This window comes from Chinchilla lanigera, unplaced genomic scaffold (assembly GCF_000276665.1).
Source record: "Chinchilla lanigera isolate Chin_1 unplaced genomic scaffold, ChiLan1.0 scaffold00005, whole genome shotgun sequence".
NCBI classification, from domain to species: Eukaryota; Metazoa; Chordata; class Mammalia; order Rodentia; family Chinchillidae; genus Chinchilla; species Chinchilla lanigera.
Window position 1 is genome coordinate 23,434,595 of NW_004955406.1, and position 20,213 is coordinate 23,454,807.

A 20,213-nucleotide genomic window follows, 5' to 3' on the forward strand; every position below is an offset into this window, starting at 1 on the left:
GAATTCTTACAAATGTGAAGCAATTAAATCAATGCAACTTTCTCATAAGAGACCTCAAAGAAAGTAAATGAATCGCATAAGCAAATTTAATAAAGAATTCCAAAATGCAATTTGAAAAGGGGAGCGGCTCACTTATATTAAGAGTATCCTCCTAAAGTTAAACAATTGAAGATTTCAGTACAGAAAAGATAACCACATGTCTGACTGGAATAAGGGCAAGGATTGAATTTTTTTTTTTAGCCACTCTATTTCCAGGGCCTAGCAGAATATCCCACATATTAGTCAATATCAGTAAGTATTTGAAAGAATCCATGAATGAATACTAACGTTACATTGAAAAAATCTATTCTAACATTCAAATAGAAAACTGAAGGAGTCAAAAGGTAGCTGGACGTGGTGGCTCACCCCTACAATCCCAGGCTGAGGCAGAGGGATTACAAATTCCAGGCCAGCCTGGGCAACTTAGTGAGACCCTGTCTTAAAATAGAACTTTAAGTGGGCTTGGGATGTAGTTGTGGTAGAATGCCTTGCTTAGCATGCTTGAGGCCCTGGGTTTGACCCCAGTAACAACAAAGCAAAACAAAACATGAAGCCTCCAATGAAATAAAAACATCTTCCTTTTTCTCACACAACTCCTGCAAAAGCACAGAAGAGCTCACCTGCCTGATTAAGACAGCAGCACAGAATGAGGAAGAGACGAAATCTCAGCAGGAGAGGCTATCCCTTAGTTTTAAGTCTCTTCCCTGTCCTGCAGGAGCTCTTCCACACACAGACCCACTTTCCTCCCCTACCTGTGTCTTGCCTCCCACCCTCTTGCAGTCGCTAACACAGAGAGACCTTTCAACCGTGCATGTACACTGCTGCGTGTGAAGACCAGAGGAAGAACACAACAGGATCTGCAGAAGGCCTGGATCTGCATCTACAGACTACTCTGTTCGTAGACAGGGTGTGGCCAGGCTTGGTAAAAAAATTCTTTATGGTTTCTATAGCACCTGGGTTTTGAATTTTAGTCATGACAAAGGAAACATAAAAGAGGCAAAACTAAAGGGCAGGCTGAACAGGTTCAATTATCAAACTTGAAATTACAGTACTTGAATAAAATCCATAGTTGCTTTTCATTGTGCTGCCAGGACCCTTCCGTCTCTCCTTCAAAACCACCATTTTCTCTGAACTTTCCAACTAGACTGAGCTCTCTAAAAAGCAGGGGCCACATGTGAGAGCTGGCCAAAAGGCAGATGTTTATCGTGAAAACTGACTCCTATTTTGCAGAAAGTACAATGCAAGGGTGAATGTCTTCTTTTTTCCACATTTTATATCGCAGGGTCCTTGGGAAAAGCCAGTGGAATGTATTTCCCTGAAAACCAAGAGGTGATTCACAGAAGTTAGCTTGATTTGGGGGGCACTTGCCTGTAGAGCTCCCTCCTGGAGAAGTGGGTGTGTACAAACATGCGGTCAAGTTTCATGCTCAGAGAACTATCTCAGTAGGCTGAGGGCAAATAAAGTTACGGGCATCACAGGTCCACATGGTATACTAAATGATCATCGGCTAGTTCCACTTGTCTCCCCCCTCTGGGATGAATGATATTTAATTATTCACTCATTCTCAATGTGTTGAGCATTTACTGTATGCAAGGATCTTTGTTCTGCTAGGTACAAAAAAGTGAAGGAGGGTCCTGCCCCAAAGGCACAGGGTAGATGGCTCGGTAGCATGAGAGATGAGCAGAAGTAACCAGGTAAAAGGGTAAGAACTGAGAAAATGTTACTGGGTGTTGGGGCACAGTGGGAGATACATCTTGACTCGTCCTGACTCACTCAGGAAAGAGCGGGAATTGGCCAGCTGGAGAATGGCGTGCCGGATGTTTTCGGTAAAGTGAGTAATAACGGTGAAGACTCAGCCACAGTCACGCAGAGGCAAGTAAGTGTAAATACGGCTGAGGAGAAGATACCTTTTGTTTACCACTCTCAAAGCCTCCATCTGTCCTAAGCTACACCCAGGAAACATATAACCTCAGAAAAAACGCTGCAGAGTTGAAAATCAACTCCCTCCAGCCCAATTCTAATCTTACAGAGCCTAAATAGATCTGGAGGGGCCATCCAGGGAACGATTTCTGCACATAGAGTTCAGGACAGGAGGAGAGGGAATGACAGTGGGAATGACAGCGTGTGCACGCTGAGTGTCCCCACCTCTGCTGGACTTGATTTCTCCCTTGATCTGTCTCTCCCGCCTAAAATTTGGTATAGAATTAAAGCTGAGATTATATACAAGGTTTATGTCAGGTGAGGAAGTAAATATCCCTTTTCGTTTCTGCAGCCACGTTTAACCTGAGAGTCTGAGTTTTCTGATATTGGGGATCCTGTCTCTTGTGTTCACTTCTCTTTCTCAACACCCACTACAGTGCTTATATATAATACAGTCATTATTTTTTGGATGAATCAATTCATGGGTCATTGAGTGACTGTGAATCCTGGCTGAGTAAATACTATTTTACTTATAATTCCAGAGTGAGTGTCTTACTCAGTGTCACCCACTGACAGTGCATTTAAGTTTGAACAGCCATTTAGTTACATCAAGAGTAATTGCCCACTGCTGTTATGGATGTGATCCAATTCCTAGGGGAAAAAAAAATACTCATATGCATTATAAAAGCATAATTTCAACTAACAGTAAGTGGCTTCCCTGCAAATCCTTCCTGACAACAGAGCAGTAAAACTTCCCTAATACAGCAAGAGTGACTCACCTTTTCATTTCTGAGTACAGTTCCTTCCAGCTTAAGTATGACATTTACTTCAAAGATAAAACCAGTCCCATCCAAGTAAATGACATCTGGACTGCTCTTCAAGGATGAGCACTTTATTGGAATATAGGCACTTGGCAGAGTAAATACATGGTTACAAGTGTTTTAAGTGTTTTAAGTTTATTTGCTGTATACAGTGACCATAAAAGTAAAACCACAGTGTAGATTTTTTTTTAATCTTAAAGTTGCAGACTTCAGAAAGCAAACCTCCAAGCCTATCTGTTAATGACAAAGTAGAAAGGCACATGTTACCAATATTTTCTTTTTTAAGAGCAGAATATATTTGAGGGAAAGAAAAGAAAGCTTCTGTCCAAGAGAGGGACAGAAGGGGGCCTGAGTGGGTTACCCCCCAACGTTTGCACCTAGGGAAGCTATTACTTTTTGAGTCAGGGATGTTCTTCTGTTCCCCATACTAAAATTGTCATGGAGCTCATATCACTGAACACTTTTTTTGTGGTGCCCGCCTGAACCCAAGAATTTGTTTGTGCTTGGTAAGTGCTCTAATACTGAGCCACAACCACCGCCCATGGAGCAGTGCTTCTAATGAATTATAATCACTTTTTACCTGGAAGGATGGTTAAAAACCCTCTGAAATCACTGGTTCTCATTGGGAGAACTATAAATCCAGACTTGTGAGTCCTTCAATTAAATGCAGAGTATCTCACTAAAGATCTCCAGTTCTCACATACAGCCTCTTTAATAAAGGTTTTGGATAAAATGGAATCTTACCCTCAATCTCCAAAACACTTTAAAAAACAAAAGAATTTACTGTGCATAATGCAAAGCGCTACTGTCTGCTCCAAGTGAAACAGGAAAAATCCACAAGCCATTTTTTCAAGGAAAATACTCTTTCTTTGTGAAAGGTCAGTAATAGCATACCTGGTATAAAGTCATGGGCTTTTTCCCAAGGACCACATCTTGAGGTTTTACACATTTCTACAGACTTTGCCCATAGCAGAGATCCCTGGAGCAGAGCACTGAGACTTTCCATGCTGCTCCTTCAAATCATAATGACCTCGCTCCCACCCGGAAACCATCAAAGCAGCACACACACATCCGTATGAGAAGGAAGGAAAAGGCCTGATAACATGAAGTGACCCCTTCAACACAGTAACACACGGAAGATTTCGCGCACCTGTTTCATACTCCCTTTTCAAATGTAACAATAGTCCTGCTCATGTGAAAGAACTTGTCTTTGTGAAATACGTACAGCAAGTCTTTGATTGTGTTTTCCAATATGTTCTGGTATCTAGTGCCTCGTTTCAGAATGGATAAAGGAAAGGTACCAACATTCATTCATCTAATGCGCTGAAATGAACTCTCTTAGGATTGGAAAGTCTCCTAGCTTTCCAAGAGGTCCACAAGAAGCACTGAGGTGAGCACAGAAGGGAGGCTGGGAGGCTCTGGAGAAGGGTGGGCCGGAGCTGGGGCTCCATGTATCCACAGTTCTCCCAGCGAGAGAGAACTGGGGCTGAGCACTGCTTCTTCAGCTCCTTGCCTTGCTGGGCAGTGCTTCTGGCCATCTGGCCATCTGCCTTTTGGACTCTGGACTTTTTTTAAGGGAAGACAACATGGGCAGGAAGCCCGAAGGAAAACATCTCCCTGCCTAACAGCAAGCCCCAGACAGCCCTCGCAGAGCAGCGCGCTGGGTGTTCAGTTCCTGCAGTTCCTGAGCACCTGTGCGCCAGTTCCAGAGCTGCACACCAGGGATATTAAAGTTACTTGACATGCAGGAAGCCATGATTTAGGATGTAGCGTTTTAGCAGGAAACACAAATGACTAAACCTGAATTTTAGTGCTTGAAGAAAGGAGCTTCTAGGAGAGTCAGGAAGTAAACATAATTTCAGGCAGGCGCTTGCACCTCTGAGCTATATCCCTGGCTATAATTTCAATACACCAGGGTAAATGCCAGGATATGAGTAAGCAGGGACCAAGGGAGAAATGATCTCTACCTTCCTTAATTGTGATGGGATCCTTCATACATCTCAGGGTCTAAACACTAAGAAAAGTTGAGGTAATTCAATATGAAACTATGCTGATACTGATTATTATTAATCCTCTATGATTTAGCTACACAAGAAATTCTTCATGGGAAGACCATCGAAGGAAATATTTTATTTCCTGGTTAAATGGTTGAACTGTGGAACAGATTCTCTAAAGAACTAATATACGTATGTTTGGTAGTGATAATCAAAACAAGCTCGTACATAGTATGTTGGAATGTCATACTAAAATTTGTGAAAGGAAACTTCAAGATATAGTACCTGGAGCTGAAAGTCTCAGAGAATAATCTGGTGTTTTTCTAAAGAACAATCTTTTTTGTAGATTTGTGCAAGTAAGTCCATTCCGTTTTTAACATTAACAGTTACATTTTACTATCCATTTAGAAGAAACATTTCTTTCTGTTTCCTTTCAGAAAGAAAAGAACAGTGACCTTCTCATTCAGGGTATCACCAGTGGCTGAGACCTAACAGGGATTCACTTAATTTGCTGAACAACCAACCAATGATTTCTAATTTTGGTGACATTTGGAAGTTGGTGACCTATGCCTTGGCTTTTGTATTCATGCTTTTATTCATTCATTCATTCATTCCCCATCTGAGAACAAACCAGGACTGTTTTGAGTGGGAAAACTGGCATGATTTCCCACGAATTGAGTGGGAAAATTGGTTCCAAAATTGGCACCATTTCTTCTTCTAATCCTTATGGGCCTTTAAATTTATCCAAGACAAATCACTTTTTCTTTTTTCTTTATTATTACATCTCACACAGTGTGTGGCATGCAGAAGCTATTCAAATAATGTTTGTTTAATTAGTAGGCGTTAAGCTTGATAACTTAGCTGAGCTCTTTGCATAGTCTAAGGCTAATTTGGAATGCTTTCAGGCTTATGCTTGCCAATATAATTTCCTTCAAAGGTGATTAACTGATAAAAATCAGCACAATCAGTTAACAAGAAGTTGATAGCAGAATCAGTAACAGTCCCATAGACCACAGCCTTTCTCCCTTCGGAGACCTCCACCGGGTACGAATGGTTCTGCAGGCTGCACATGTCAGGGGTGACCGGTTCTCATGACCGTCCCCTTCTTGCAGCCCGACTAGGCACAGATGCTGAGTCCCTAAGAGGCCAGGAAGCTGACAGAGTGAATGGTGAGGCAGAAATTACAGGATACATTTGCATTCTTACAAAAAGTTAAAAAGCCTTAAAGTGCAGCAGAAAATCGCACCACTGAAAAGTGTGGAATCTCGAGAACTGTGCTCCTGCTGTTTCAGTCTCTGTTGCAGTACCGCCGCCTCTCCTGGGCCCCGCCGGCTCCGTGTCAGCCCAACACTCCAGTGCCTTTGTGACTCCTATGAAAATGCTAAAGCAATAAGGGATGGTAAGGCAGTTCAGTTCCACAAAGGTTGGCCTCTGTGCTCATAGCCTGTGTGCATTTTCTCTGGCTTCATTATTCAGGTTAAAGAAATACTTCATAATTTGTTTTTCAGGTAAATCACATGCAACTCCCACATATACCCATAAGTGTAACCCTTTGACTTTGTTCAAAGAAAGACTTGCCACGCTGCCTCTCACTCCTCCGAGGGCTGCTCTGGGAGGCTCTCCTGGCAGCTTCCTCCCTCCTTCACATCATCTTGAAGTGAATCTGGGGCATCTGTGTTTGGAGCACTCTCAGCCACCCACTGACACTCATGAACAGGGGCAGGCCGCACAGCCTCCGTATCCTCGCTGGTCACAGCTGGGGCCGCGACACTTCCCCCTCCCACTGCTTCTTGTTCCTCGAGAACCTGGCTCTCCCCAGCGCAGATGGGGTCAGAATGGACAGTGCCACCTTCTTGACACATGGCCTGGCCCTCTACAGCACTAGCCGGGGCCTCATCTCCTTCATGGGCATCCAGAGCGGCAGCCCTCACTGCAAGCTCCTGCTCACAAGATTCTGTAGCCTCTGTTGGCTTTGCAGTAGGGTCCGGGCAGCTGGTGTCCTCGGTGAGGTCTTTGGTGAGGTCTCCGATGAGCTCGCCACAGGCCGGCTGAGGAGCAGGGCCACTCACCTCAGGAAATGCCCCCAAGTCCACCTCAGGAGCCTCAGCCTCTGGAGGAGGAGAATGCGCTTCCCTCTCACTGCCTTCACTTTCCTCATGACTGTCCTCCTGGGGGGCAGCTGCCTGACTGGCCTCTGTGTTGATTTGGGTTTTCTCCTCTTCTTTTTCATTTTCTTGGAGAATCAGTGTCTCCTTGTCTGCGTCTTTTTCAACCCCCACAGCACACTCCACCGGCACTTCCACGGTCACCGTCACCAACTCTCTGAGCTCCTTCAAGGACTGTGAGGCCGAAGTGGGTTCTGGCTTTTCATGGGCAGGCTCCTTGTCCTCAGCAGTCCCTCCCAATTCTGACTCTGATGAGCACACGCCCAGGGGTTCTTCCATGTCCTCGGCGGCCACAGGAGTCATAGCAGGGTCATCTGTGCTTGAGATAGTCACCTGCTCATCCCCAGCTAGGGCCGAGCTGGGCTCAGGGAGAGAAAGACTTTCTTGTTTGGCCAGTAAACTGGGATCCTCAGGCTGCTGCTTTTCCTCCGGCTCCTGGAACACTTCATTACTTGGGGTCTCACTCTCTAGAGCTCCAGGCAGAACGGCAGACACCGTCCTGGCAGGGCTGGCCTGGTGTGATCCAATGCTGGGTTTTAGATCTGTTAAGCTGGACACACTTTCACTAGGCAAGGCCAAGTTGTCTTCAAATAAGTTATGTTTCTTCAAGATCGCGGCCTCCTTTATCACTGAAAAATACAAGACACAAAACTTGATAATAAGACTTCCTGGACAATCTAGATTTTCTGATTTTATCCAGAAGCCGAACTCTCCATAAACCTCCCTGCCTATGCAAATTCTCAACTTCAAGATACATTTGCTAGGGCATCTAATACAGGACTGACACTGAGAAGCCAGAGGTGAATAAAAGACGTCCTTTGCTTTCAAAGTCTATAACAATACCACACATACCACTCAGAGAGGCCCCCTGTGATGTCTAATTAGCTGCTAATACATGTAGCTCAGTTTGTTCACCTAGACTGGAGCACATTTAGGACGGGGGCAGGTATTTGACTTTTCTGTTCTTCTGTACAGCACAGTCCTGAATGTGTAATAGGTTCTCAGTCCTGAGGATGCAGCTGAAAGAGTTTTTGGCAGGGTGTGGGATCCAAAATGAAGATATATGTACATCTACTTTGGCCTCAGAGGCCTTAGGAACTGCAAAGACAGTAACACCAAAAACAGCTGACATTTTCGATAGCAGGTCTCTGGCTCTGGCTGTACAGGCACTGTGGTACCCAACACCACCACATCCTAGGCGATGCCGTTCCTATCACAGACAACGCAGATTTGTGTGTGCAGCATAGGTTTTTAGCAGCCGGAAGTAGATTTTCCTGCTCTAACAAAGTCAACATATTATGACAGTTTTCTCCCAGAGGGCAGAAAGGTGTCTGAAGGGAAGAAGCCTGAGAGTTCACCCAAAGGTGCTCATGGTGGGCTGGCCATGCTTTGCCTTAGCCCTTCTTCGTGCAGAGGCCTTGATGACTCTGAGGCATTCCCTAGCTCCTTCGATCCCTGTAGGTAGCTATGTGATGTGGGGCTTGCACTTGGCCAGTTTCCCCTATGGAGGCCTTTGGGTGACATGCAAGACCTCCTCCATGGAGACCTGGTAAATTTCAGGTCCACAGCTTGACGATGGCCCTCTTCAGCATATTTTTATCAGCTTTCTTATTTACACTCCAATCCCAGGCAAGGCCGGACTCCCCTGCACCCTGGGTGCTGCTGTCCTAACGAGGCCCGCAGGGCACTGTGTTATCCCAGACTTTTTCTGTGTGGCCGAGTGGAGGTGAGGAATTTGCTGAGAGAGCAGAGCTCAGGCCCTGCTGCTGAAGACATTTCTGCTGTACCCTGGGCGGGGTCAGGAGCCTGTGCCTAAGTGCCCTTTCTCCTTAGTTCTGTCTGCCACAATGCAAGACAACAGCCCTGCATAAGACACCTTAAATTTACTCCCTCTAAACTGTAGTTTTTTCATCTGCAGAAGGAAGCTTAACATTCCCATCTCAGAGTTTGCATTGGCATTGAAAGAACAAATACGTGTAATGTTTAAAGGACCAACACGGTGTGCACCAAATCACAAATGTCCGATTCTCTCCTCTCCTAGATCCCTCCCTGAACACCAGTGCTGACTTCCTTTTTCCCTGTCTTATCTCACAGCACTTCTGAGTTCCATTTCAGGAGAGCGCCCTCTGTGGGGAGTCCCCTCCAGCACCAGGTAAACCCTTCTTACCTTTCAGAGTCTCGTCAAGAAGAATCTGATGTAAAATCTCTTCATACACATTTTCAACGTGGATCATATTGGTATGATCTGCAAAGATGAACTGCTCATACTTCTGAAGCTCCTGGAGAGCAAAAGACAAGAGAAAGAGGAAAAGGCATGAGATCCCTGTTCTCGGAGGAGACAGGGAAAGGACGGTTCTCACTGGGGGTCCCCTCCTCAAAAGGTAGGGGCGAAGGGCAGTGTTGGTCCATAGGCCAAGATGCTGAAATAGGTCAGCCCAACAGTCTTTGACTGTGTTCCCTTTGGTCACTCGGCTGAGAACCACACATGACCCTGATACATCTACTCGCGGGTCATGATAGGGTGACAATTGGCACCTGGGGGCTCCCTTCCGTTTCCTCACACTGGGAACACCTCACATACATTGGAAGAGAGAAGACGGAAGAAACTTTGGTTATCTCAAGGCCTTGTCAGTAGGTCTGAGACCTTTTTCTCTAGCACAGCCAAAGTGTTTCCTTCTTGGTTTTTTTTTTTTTTCTCCGGTACCGGGAACCGAACTCACGACCTTGCGCTTGCCAGGCAGGCGCTTTGCCGCTGAGCTAAATCCCCAGCCCGTCCTTCTTGGTTTTTTATTTAAGGTCAAAGCACTTTACCAAGGCATGGGTTATACACAGTAAAACACACAGGTTTTTAAGGAACAGCTCAATGACACTGAATATGCAATGATACCCATGTAACTATAACCCCGATCAGGATGAAGGACACTTCTATCACCCCCCAAGACACCCCCAAACCCCCTTCCAGCCCACAGCCCTCCAAGAGGTAAGCAGAGATCTGACAGCTTATGGTAGGTGAGCTTTTGCTGAGACACGCACTTTAGAGGAATGAATCAGATTGTTTCGTGTTTACTTTTCAGATTTTCCCTAATTGCTGCACAGATCAGTAGCTCTCTTCCTTTTATTGATAAATAGCATTCACTGTATGGATAAATCAACATTGTTTATCCACACTCCTTTCACCTGGGATTTCTCTACTTCTTGACCACGAGGAGTATATCTGTTATGAACATGTTTATACAAGTCTTTTTTTTTTTTTTTAAGCCTTACTTATCTAGGGTGTATCCCTAGGAGTGAGGTTGCTGGGTCACAGGGTAGACGTACGCTTAACCTTGATTTTTTTTTTTTTTCCCTCTTTTTGAGACAGGGTCTTGCTATGTAGTTCAGGCTGGTCTTGAGCTCACTTTGTAGCCCAGGCTGGCCTCGAACTCACAAGGATCTTCCTGCCTCAGCCTCCCGAGTGCTAGGATTACAGGTGTGTGCCACCACACCCGGCCCTATGTTTAACCTTATTAGAATGTGGTTCTTTTTCTGATTGGAGAGTCTCTAGTCAAGCACACACATTCTCTCCTTTCCCTCTGACAATCATGCTCCCTGATTTCTTCTAAGACAGCCAGGCATGCTGCAAAATCCCTTAGCCTTCCCTGCTTCCCAGAATTTCCAAATGGTTTGCCCCTTAGCAGCATAATAGGGCAGAGATTCACATGTATCAAATCATATCCCCAATATTAATCCAGTAAACCTTGCACGTAGTGGTGCTGGGAGAGGGCTCTCCATATGTGGCCTTTAGAGAACCAGGAACTTCACAGTGAGACTTGATTCCTGTTGCCAAATACACAGGTTTTCTAGCAGGTGATCAGAAGCTACCACCCTCAGATAACTTTCAGTGCTAAGGCCTAGAGGTGCTGTGGCCTAGGACTGTTATTACCAGCAGGTAATAATGGGGTCCATTTAGACCCATTGGAGAGGTAAGCCACAGGTCTCAGGAGACACGAGACTCAGTGAGCCTTACAGGGTTTACGAGACAGGACTGATGCAGACACAGAAAAAGCACTACTCAGGGGCCTGGACACTACTGAGGACTCTCTATGGGACCCTGCACAACCACGTCACTGCTCTGAACTTCTGTCTTTTTCTCTGTTAAATGTGGTACACAGGCTCATGCCTGGAACATCCTTTCTTCTTCCCTTCCTGGTCCTTATTCCCTTGACTGCCCTTCAGCCCTCAAGCCTGGATGAAAGCATAGCTCTGGAGTTCTCTGAGGGTGGCCGCCTCTGATCCCATACGCACAGTGGGGCACACTCCCTTGAACTCCTGTGTGCCTGTCTTCTGCCTCTCTACTGTGAGTTCTAGAACACAAGGTAGGCTGGCACGGTGCCTGGACCACGTAGATACATTTTAATACATGTTTTCAGGCTAGAGGCCCTTTAAATTTTTTACCAACTAAAGAATTCTGCAGGAAGGAATAATTAAGGGGCATTTATACTGTGGTGATGTGCCCAGCTTTACAAACTAGGTCTACGCTGAATTGAATGAACTGTGTCATATGCTAATTCTCTCAATCAATTAAATTGGGATCCTGAGGGTGAATCTTGAGACTGCAACCAGCCTCCAGCTTCTACTCGGCCAACACACTGCCCTGCAGGCCACGACTCTCCTTCATAATCATGGCTTGCAGCAGCTTCAAATAGTGCTGTTAGTTTCAGTAAACAAATCCTATTGGCTGTAACACAACAGGTACCTCTCTGTAGTCACGTTACTTAAAATCTTGCCATATGTAAGGTCAAGCGTCGGAGGAGTGGACGTGAGTCCTACTATACTGCGGAACAGCTGGTCTCATTAGGTATTCTACATCAACCATTAGTGCGGCTCCAGTTCAGATCACTACCCTGGGAGACAGCCTCTGGACCAGGCCTTGGCAGATTCTGGCAGCTTCTTGGTTTTGTAAGTAAAGTTTATTGGATTTTGTTGTTGGTGTATCATATCTGGCTGCATTTGTGCTTGTAATAGCAGAGCTGAATGATCGCAAACAGAAATAATGTGGACCGTGAAGAATGAAATATTCACTAGCTGACCACTTCCAAAAAAGTTCACCAATCCCTCCCTGGTCTAGTCTATTGTTTGCAATTACACTATAGCAGAAGAACTCATTTGAACTCCAAAGATAATAAAGTAGATCTTTGGAGCAACCCATCCTCTTACTGGTTTGCACGTGGACGCCAGTGCCTTCTGCATAGTGGGAAGCGTGATTTGAACCAGTGCCTCCTGAAAGATCTTCTTCCGGACAGTACTGCTGTCATAATCATATTGCTGTTAATAGAGAAACATCTGCTAAATAGTGGCATTAAAATCTGTCAGCATTCACTTAAACAAAAAGCCCAGCCACCCAGGTCATCTTCTCCCTCCTAATATCTGAAGACTTGCATTTCCAAGGTCTCAGAGGTCTTTCTATCTAAATCCTGCTCAGACCAGGTATAGGCTGTGACAGAATGACCCATCTCTCCCCTCCTACAGATACGGAAGCTGAGGCAAGATCAAAATAGAGAAGTGGCATTGAGGTTATAAAGAAGCTGGGGATGGAACTTGGGCGTGAATGTTTTCACTACTCTTTCTGGGCAGGCCCATGGCAGCCACAGTCACCCATTACTCTTGGTCTTCCAGGCAGAGCAATGAGTAGAAATGATACTACAGGGTAAGAGAGAGCCTGGCTCTGAAATCCATTAGCACTGTGGCCTACTAACCCCCCCAAAGAAAGTTAATGTCTAGAACAAGGAAAACGATGATTCTCTCTGACGTGCACCAAACATCCGAAACTAGAGGCCAGTGTTTGATTTTAGATGTCACCACAAGGGGAACACAGACAACCTGGGGAAGGGGGCAGGCACGGAGCAGCATGATCAAGCCAAATGAAGACTGGCTGGTTAGACATATGAGGTCATTCACACTGGAGATACTAATTTAAGGCAAAAATTATAGCTCTGTACAATTGACCAAAAGGTACTATGTGGGTGAGGAAGGACTATGAAGAAAGGATGGAAACAATTACCAGTGATCTAAAACAAGGAAGTCAAAAGTGTCGAGAGAGGGAATGGGCTGTTCTGAGAGGGAGAAAGTGTCCTAGCACTGGAGGTGTCCGACCACTAGTGAAACCACGCCTGGCAGGAACCTTCTTAACATGAGCAATGGAATTGAAATAGCATCACTGGAATTCCATTTTCAGACTCAAGGTCCTAAGATGTGGGTAGCTTTGCTTTCTTCCTCTCCTTCTATCTGCTGAAACCCCTGGCAGTGGTACCATCTTTTCCTTCAGCTCAGGTGCTCATACATTAGTATCTGTGTGACCATCATCACCACTGCTTTTTGTCTCAGTGATGTGCTGACCCGAGTTCTGCCTAGGTGTGAGGCATCGAGATGAGGTGTGAAATTCAGGGACAACCCTGGGCTTGGTGGGAGTTTCATCTTCTGTTCCAAACCATTATTTAAGATAGGCAGAAGGCAGTAAAAATATTAGTAGACTAGACTAAAGGATAGCTTTGGCTCTAAGATCGCCATGACTAGCCTGTTAAGCTTGAGTCAATTTTTGGAGGGTCCATTTCCTCATTGGGATATATTCTAACCTTCTCACAAGTTCTTGTGATGATCAAATGAACCCTGGTAGGTTTTTAAAATTTTTTAATGTACCAATATGTACAATCTCTTATTATAGCAATATTTAAATGATGATGTGCATTAAAAGCAATTTCATATGGCAGGTATCTTTTCTTTGGGTTATTTCCTCGCCCTTGATGTTCTGATTTTTTTCTTAATATGTTGGCAGTTTAGTTTTATTATACTGCCAACTCTTTGAAGAGCGAGGCTGTGCCTTGCCTATTTTTATAGGGCAAACAATACCTGTCATAATGCTTGTAATGTGCAGCCTATAAACGTTTGTTAGCTTCAATTGCTGTGAAAGTAAACTGGGCCCTGTCCTTCCAAAGGTGGGCAACAATGTTAAGAAACTGTGGTCCCTAAAGTAGCCACTAGATGGCAGAACAGGCGAGAAAGTCAGGCTGGGGAAATCGCTGCAAGATGAAGTCACTTTGGGGAGGGGTAGGCGGAGTGAGAAGGAGAGTAGGGTATTTTGCACTTATCAGAATAAACAAGGGCCACCTTCCTGTTTGATGCTTCCCATAGATGAGACAAAAGTTTTACCTTGAGGACTCGGAGCTTCACCTTCTCAATGGCGGCAGCAGTTCTGGAGGCCTCTCCTTGGAGGTGTGGGAAGAGCAACTGCTCAAAGGTGAACACCGCGTTCTCCATCAGCTGCAAATCCAAACACACAGACACCCGCACCGTCAGCCGTAGGTCAGCCTGGCCTGGCTCAGATGAGCCATCAGGAGTCCTCAGGCTCTGCTCTGGGGTGACACAGGGTGACCCCCTCATCCCACTGACGTGGATTGTGAAACTAACAACCATGTGGTCACCAAGGCATCACTAAGAGGCCAGGAAACACCCACCACACACAGGTATAGACGTCGGCACGCATGCAGATCTTTTTCTCATCTCCTCCTCCTCCACCAGTGGGGAAACCCAGGGCCCCGAGACAGAGGATACATCCTCCCCTGCGGCTGCAGCCACAGTTAAAGAGATGAGGCGGGAGCCTTCTGCAGCCATTCTGGCAGCACCCTCAGACTAGGTGGACATAAACCACTTGGTAGCATCCCCACCCCGGTTCCTTCCACCCCACCACCTTATATCCCTCTTTTTTCTCTGCAAGGCGGGGAAGGGAGGCAGGTCAGGGCTTGGTGGCCGTGGCTGACATGCCATGGGTCAGGAAATGGAGTCAGTTCAGATACCGTATTCTCTGCAGTTGTGTCTGTATCTGTTTCTGGGGGTGCACTATTACCAAAGGACCTGCTGATAAACTGCTGCCCAATTTGTTCTTTGTTCAACTTAGTCTCTTATAATTCAGCGGCTGGGTAATAAGATACATTGCTTATCCTACCATAACTTTTAAAGAAAGCGAAAACCACTCCTGTCTTTCCAAACCTGCGGTCAATCCCAAAGCATTCACACAAACCTTTATCACAGCACTTACAACATTGTGGTGAACTAATCCAAGAATCTATCTATCCCCTGGGGTGGGATCAGGCAGTGTCCAGCCCACAGTGAGCTCCCGCTAGGGCGTCTGTGGTCAGATGGGACTGTGTCTGACCACACCCTTGCTTTATTTATGAAACACTCTAATATGGACGAGTCTGTGGTATGCATTCCTGCCCCTGGTGAAAAAATTCCTTCGGGGAGAGGGAGAAGCAACCCATCCAGAGAACTCAGATTCAAGCAGGAAGCCGGGATGGAGTGACTGGTTGATTGGTTGATTCTTAACGAGGTTAGGGAATTACAGTAATTGGAGCCAGTGCTTCTCAATCCTGGCTGCATATCAGAAAGAGGAATGGGAATGGGGGGAAATTTTCAAATGCGGAACTAGAGATCATCATGTTAAGTGAAATACGCCAGATTCAGAAGGACAAATATCACCTGTTTTCTCAAACGTGGACGCTTTTAAAAAGGGGAGGTGGGGGCTGGGGATTTAGCTCAGCGGCAAAAGCGCCTGCCTGGCAAGCGCAAGGTTGTGAGTTCGGTTCCCGGTACCAGAGAAAAACAAAAACAAAAAAAAAACCAATAAAAAGGGGAGGTGGTGTGAAAACAAAAAGAGACTTTGGGAAGGGAACAGGGTCAGGTAGAGGGCAAGGGGGGTGACAGGGTGAAAATGGTGTATGTTATATACATATACGAATCTGCCAATACGAAACCCATTCATCTGTGCATAACCAATATGCACCAATAAAAACAACCTACAAATATATACACACACATTTATACACAGAGAGAGAGAGATTGATAGATTGATTCAGAATCACTGGGAATGAGGTATAAGCATGAGTATGTCTTAAAAATTCCCCAGGTGTTTCTAATATGTAGTTAAGCACTGATTTGTCAATTACATAATTACTGATCAGTACTACTTTATTTATCTGAGACATTTCTGCCCCGTGATGTTCATCAACATGGAAGAAAGATGAAGGCAGCCGGAAGCACAGAGTGTCCTCGGTCAAGAGGACTGAGGAAGTGCGCCTCACGAAACGCCGGGACTCCGCCTCCTCTGCCAGCGTGTGCATCCTGCCCTCTCTTTCACACACGCATGCTCTGCGCACTCCGGCTGCTCCTACCTCCTGCATGTAGTTCTGGGTTCTCTGGACCACCAGGTCGACGTGTGGGAATCTGAAGCGGCTCCTGAGATCCTGCAGGTGCTCTTCGAGCAGGTTGACCTTCGTGTAGCAAGGTTCCATCTTCACGGAATCTAGCGGCAGATGCATAAGCTGGTCTAGATGCTGCAATTTGATGAAGGGAAAAAATATACATCTTCAGATACAGAAGCCGTATTTCATATATATTCCATGATACCTACGTTCAAAACAGTCACAAGTACGTTATTAGAATCACTACTGGGACCACTACATCTGCGACATCTCATTTCTCTCCTGCCGTGGGCCACCGAGGCAGCTCCACTGCTGTGTAGGAAAGCGTCGAAGAACCAGCCAGATGAAGGGAAGACCCAGGGGTGCCCTAGGTGAGGAGGTGTCCAGTCTCCTTAAGTTCTCAGTGGACTCAGAGCTCCGGCTTCAGAGCTCACGCACTAAGCATAGAATTGCTGCTGGGCCCATGAGCGTCCAAAGCTCTCTTTAAAGAGTGGCCTCCCTCTCAATCAACCCTGAGGAGGTTAGGACACTCCCTGGACTCCTAGACGCTGAGCAAAAAGCCAGGGCTCCCCACTATTCTGAGGTTGTCGGTGCCCACAAGGTTTCTGTCGGTCTGCTGCAGGCTGGTCCGTGGTGCTAGTGGATGGGGAGAGGAGGCGAGGAAGCGGCCAGAGGTCTTATAAACTAGGGTCCCTTCCCACTGAGTTTACACAGCTGATAACTTCATCAGCAAGGACACAGGGCTTCCCATATCAGACCATCTGCCGAAGTCAAGTGCTATCAGCAGACTCTAAAACTATAAACATTGTTGTAACAGAGGGCCTTCTGTTTCTAAATTTATTTTGTACTTTTTTTCTTTTTCTTTTTCTTTTTTTTTTGGTCTTTTTGAGACAGCGTCTTGCTATGCAGTTTAGGCTGGCCTTGAGCTCACTTTGTAGCCGAGGCTGGCCTCAAACTCGCAATGATCCTCCTATCTCAGCCTCCCGAGGGCTAGGATTACAGGTGTGTACCACCATGCCCAGCCCTTATTTTATACTATTTTAAAACACTGAATACTGGAGGGTTAAAATGAAAAGGACAGTGGGTAGAGAAGGAGAAGACAACATTCCTGAGGATGAAGGCTCCAGGGAGAACTGGAGGAAAGGCTGGGTGAATGAGAATAATACAGGACGCACTGCAGACAGGGATGTCAAAAGGGCCTGTTCCTGTTGGAATTTAAAAGGGAAAGTGATTCCCTTTAAGAAGTGAATTATGAAGGGGTCCAAAGAAATGAACTTAATAATCAAAAGCACACTGCACAATTCTCCTCTTGTCATACAGTAAGGAAATGCATCATTTAAAAAATGTCAATTAAGCAGGCAGGACAGGAAAATGGGTTGCCTCTCTGCTCCTATCAGATGGTCCAGTGATTACACCTGTCACCAGTGGTGCTGTGGAGAAGGTCCCCAGCCAGACACAATTAGTACAATATAAAACTTACAGCAATGGAAACATCTGTCAACATGAGAAATATACCCTTCAACGTAAGAATCTACCCCAGAGAAATAAAATCACTGGGACATAAAGATATATGCATGGACAAGGTTATTTATTTCAGCTTTGTTTGTGTGCCAGCAGTAGTGGGATGGCTGAACAAGTCATGATGTTTTCCTACACGAGATGCTATGTAGCCATCACAAAGAATGATTGAGAACTGAAACACTTCACTTGGAAATAGTTTCATGAAGTAGTTTTGTAAAACTGATAAGCAGAATAGCATATAAAATATGGGCCCATTTTTCTCAAAGTAAACAATGTAAGAAAATAGCCTATGAGAGAGAAGAATGTGAGAGAGTGTGCACATGTGTGATTTTATATATATATATAGGAAAGCACAGAATGGCAAGGGCAAGGCTGATGATGCTGGCAATTCCAGGGGAGGCAGTTGGTGTCAGAAAAGAAGGGAGAGTAAAGGCAAGTTTAAAAAAATAAGCCGTGATAGGAAACCTCAAAGCATTTATGAAATGATCTTGTTTTCTTGGTTTTGGGGTGTTTTTTTGTACCAGGAATCAAACTAAGGACCTTGGGCTTGCCAGGCAGGTGCTCTGCCACTGAGCTGTCTCCCCGGCCCTATGATCTTGTTTTTGTACAATTATACATGTATGTTGGCATTCAAAACGAAGGCATAGCGCAAAGGTGACTATAGCTTACAACTATTGTATTTTTCTAAAGAACTATAGGAGCTTGAAGATTTATCATAAAAAATGGTAAGTGTTTGAGGAATTTAAAATGTTAATCAGTCCAATTTAGTCATTATGCCCTGTATTACCTTATGATATCCCCAAGATATACACAATTATGATGTGTTGATTAAAAGGAAAATTCATTTTTAGTGGTATCAAGAAGGACGGAAGAAAGGGAGAGGCAGAAAGAGGGAGAGGAAGACAGGAGGAAGGAGCAGGGAAGGAAGGAGGGGAAAAGGAAAAGAACCAAGTATCCAATATTATCTACTGGCTTGTAGGGATGTTCGTCATGATGTGTCTCGCATAAAACCAAGCCATGTTACAACATCTTATGCCACTGACTCTCAAACTTGACAGTGCTCCAAGTCTTCTGGGGGGGTCCTCTTAAAACATTCCCAAAGGCCTCACCCCCCAGAATTTCTGATTCACTAGATTTGAGTTGGGAGTAGAGGAGAACTAATGATATCAGTGGTGTGATTAATTATATACATATATAAAATATTGAATATATTGCTTCACTTGTACAAGCACGTTATTATTTTTGAAATAATAACACCTGGCTCTCAAGCAGTGATGCAGTGGCTGAGCTGCTCTATGGGTGAGAAACCACTAATAAGAAAATTAGGTGGATGAGCCTGGTGTGGTGGCGCACCCCTGTAATCCCAGCAATCGGGAGGCTGAGGCAGGAGGATCATTGCAAGTTTGAGACCAGCCTGGGCTATAAAGTGAGCTCAAGGCCAGCCTGAACTGCACAGCAAGACCCTGTCTCAAAAAGACAAAAAAAAAAAAGAAAATTAGGTGGATGGATTAGGTCCATGAATGGGGTCATTGGACGGATAAAATAGCAGAAAGAAGGAAAGGAGGTAGGAAAGAAGGAAAGGAAGGAGGAGGGAGGGAGGGAGAGTGAGGAAGGAAGGAGGGAAGGAAGGATGGAAAGAAGGAAGGAGGGAAGGAGAGAGGGATGGAGGGAGGCGGGACTGGCACCATGGAAAAGACAGCCCTAGAAGCCCACCTGCAGCAGCTCCTCAACCTTGAATCCTACCTCCTTTAGCTGGGTGCTGTCCTTGGTGGTCTGAAAGCTCTGGCTGAGTTCATCCACTTCTTTTTCAAAAAGTGAGCGTACTTCACTGAACCCAGAGCTCACGGGCCCCATGAGCTCTTCCAGAATGGATGCCAAGAATGGTTGCACACTTTCCCCACAGGTTTTCTCTGCTGGCTGAGCCACCATTGCTGAGGAAAGAAAACAAAGTGATGTAGAGCAAAACTGCACTCAGAGGCACCAAAGCCAGGCCAGGCTGAACAGCGCCCCCTGGAGCTATCTGACGGGTAAGACCCCTCTCCACTATTCACCATCGTGTACATATCATTTGTCTCCTAGAAACACAACATATTGTTTTAATTTATTTCTCTAAGAGCTAATTGGTCAATATAATTCCATCTCTCCTACCCTAAAAGACTTTTAAAAATACAAGTAAATCTTTTCTTGGGAGGAAAATGAAACCAAATTTCATTCAGCTTGTCACCTCACCTCCAGTTAAAACAAAACAAACACGTATTTTTCTCATGAAGGTGACAGGCTTAGTGACAAAAACGCACACAGCACAGAAAATTTCTATAGGAAGATGAAAAAATGTCCCCATAATTTCCATTCTCCAGAGTGAAGTGCCACCCTTTCATTTATTAAAGAGAGTAGTAAAGACACTGCCCAGTGAGTCTGGGTAGGACAGGGAATCCGCTTAGTTCTCAGGGCAAGAGGATTCTCCCGACCAGCCCGGCTCTCAAGCAGTGATGCAGAGGGAGAGGCTGAGCCGCTCTGTGG

The 20,213-nt window shown here is 45.3% G+C and overlaps 1 protein-coding gene across 1 annotated transcript in view; it reads right to left on the minus strand.

Annotated features, from left to right (window-relative positions):
* Window positions 1–2,835: 2,835 nt before the first annotated feature.
* The window catches only part of Fam129a (family with sequence similarity 129, member A), an 85,878-nt gene continuing 68,500 nt past the window's right edge, over window positions 2,836–20,213 (minus strand). Inside the window, exons 9-14 of the mRNA XM_013521626.1 lie at window positions 19,437–19,624; window positions 16,143–16,304; window positions 14,125–14,235; window positions 12,136–12,243; window positions 9,107–9,218; window positions 2,836–7,568 (exon numbers count right to left, since the gene is read on the minus strand). Coding sequence (XP_013377080.1) covers window positions 6,364–7,568; window positions 9,107–9,218; window positions 12,136–12,243; window positions 14,125–14,235; window positions 16,143–16,304; window positions 19,437–19,624 — 1,886 coding nt within the window. The 3' untranslated portion in view covers window positions 2,836–6,363. The remainder of the gene's footprint in view (window positions 7,569–9,106; window positions 9,219–12,135; window positions 12,244–14,124; window positions 14,236–16,142; window positions 16,305–19,436; window positions 19,625–20,213) is intronic.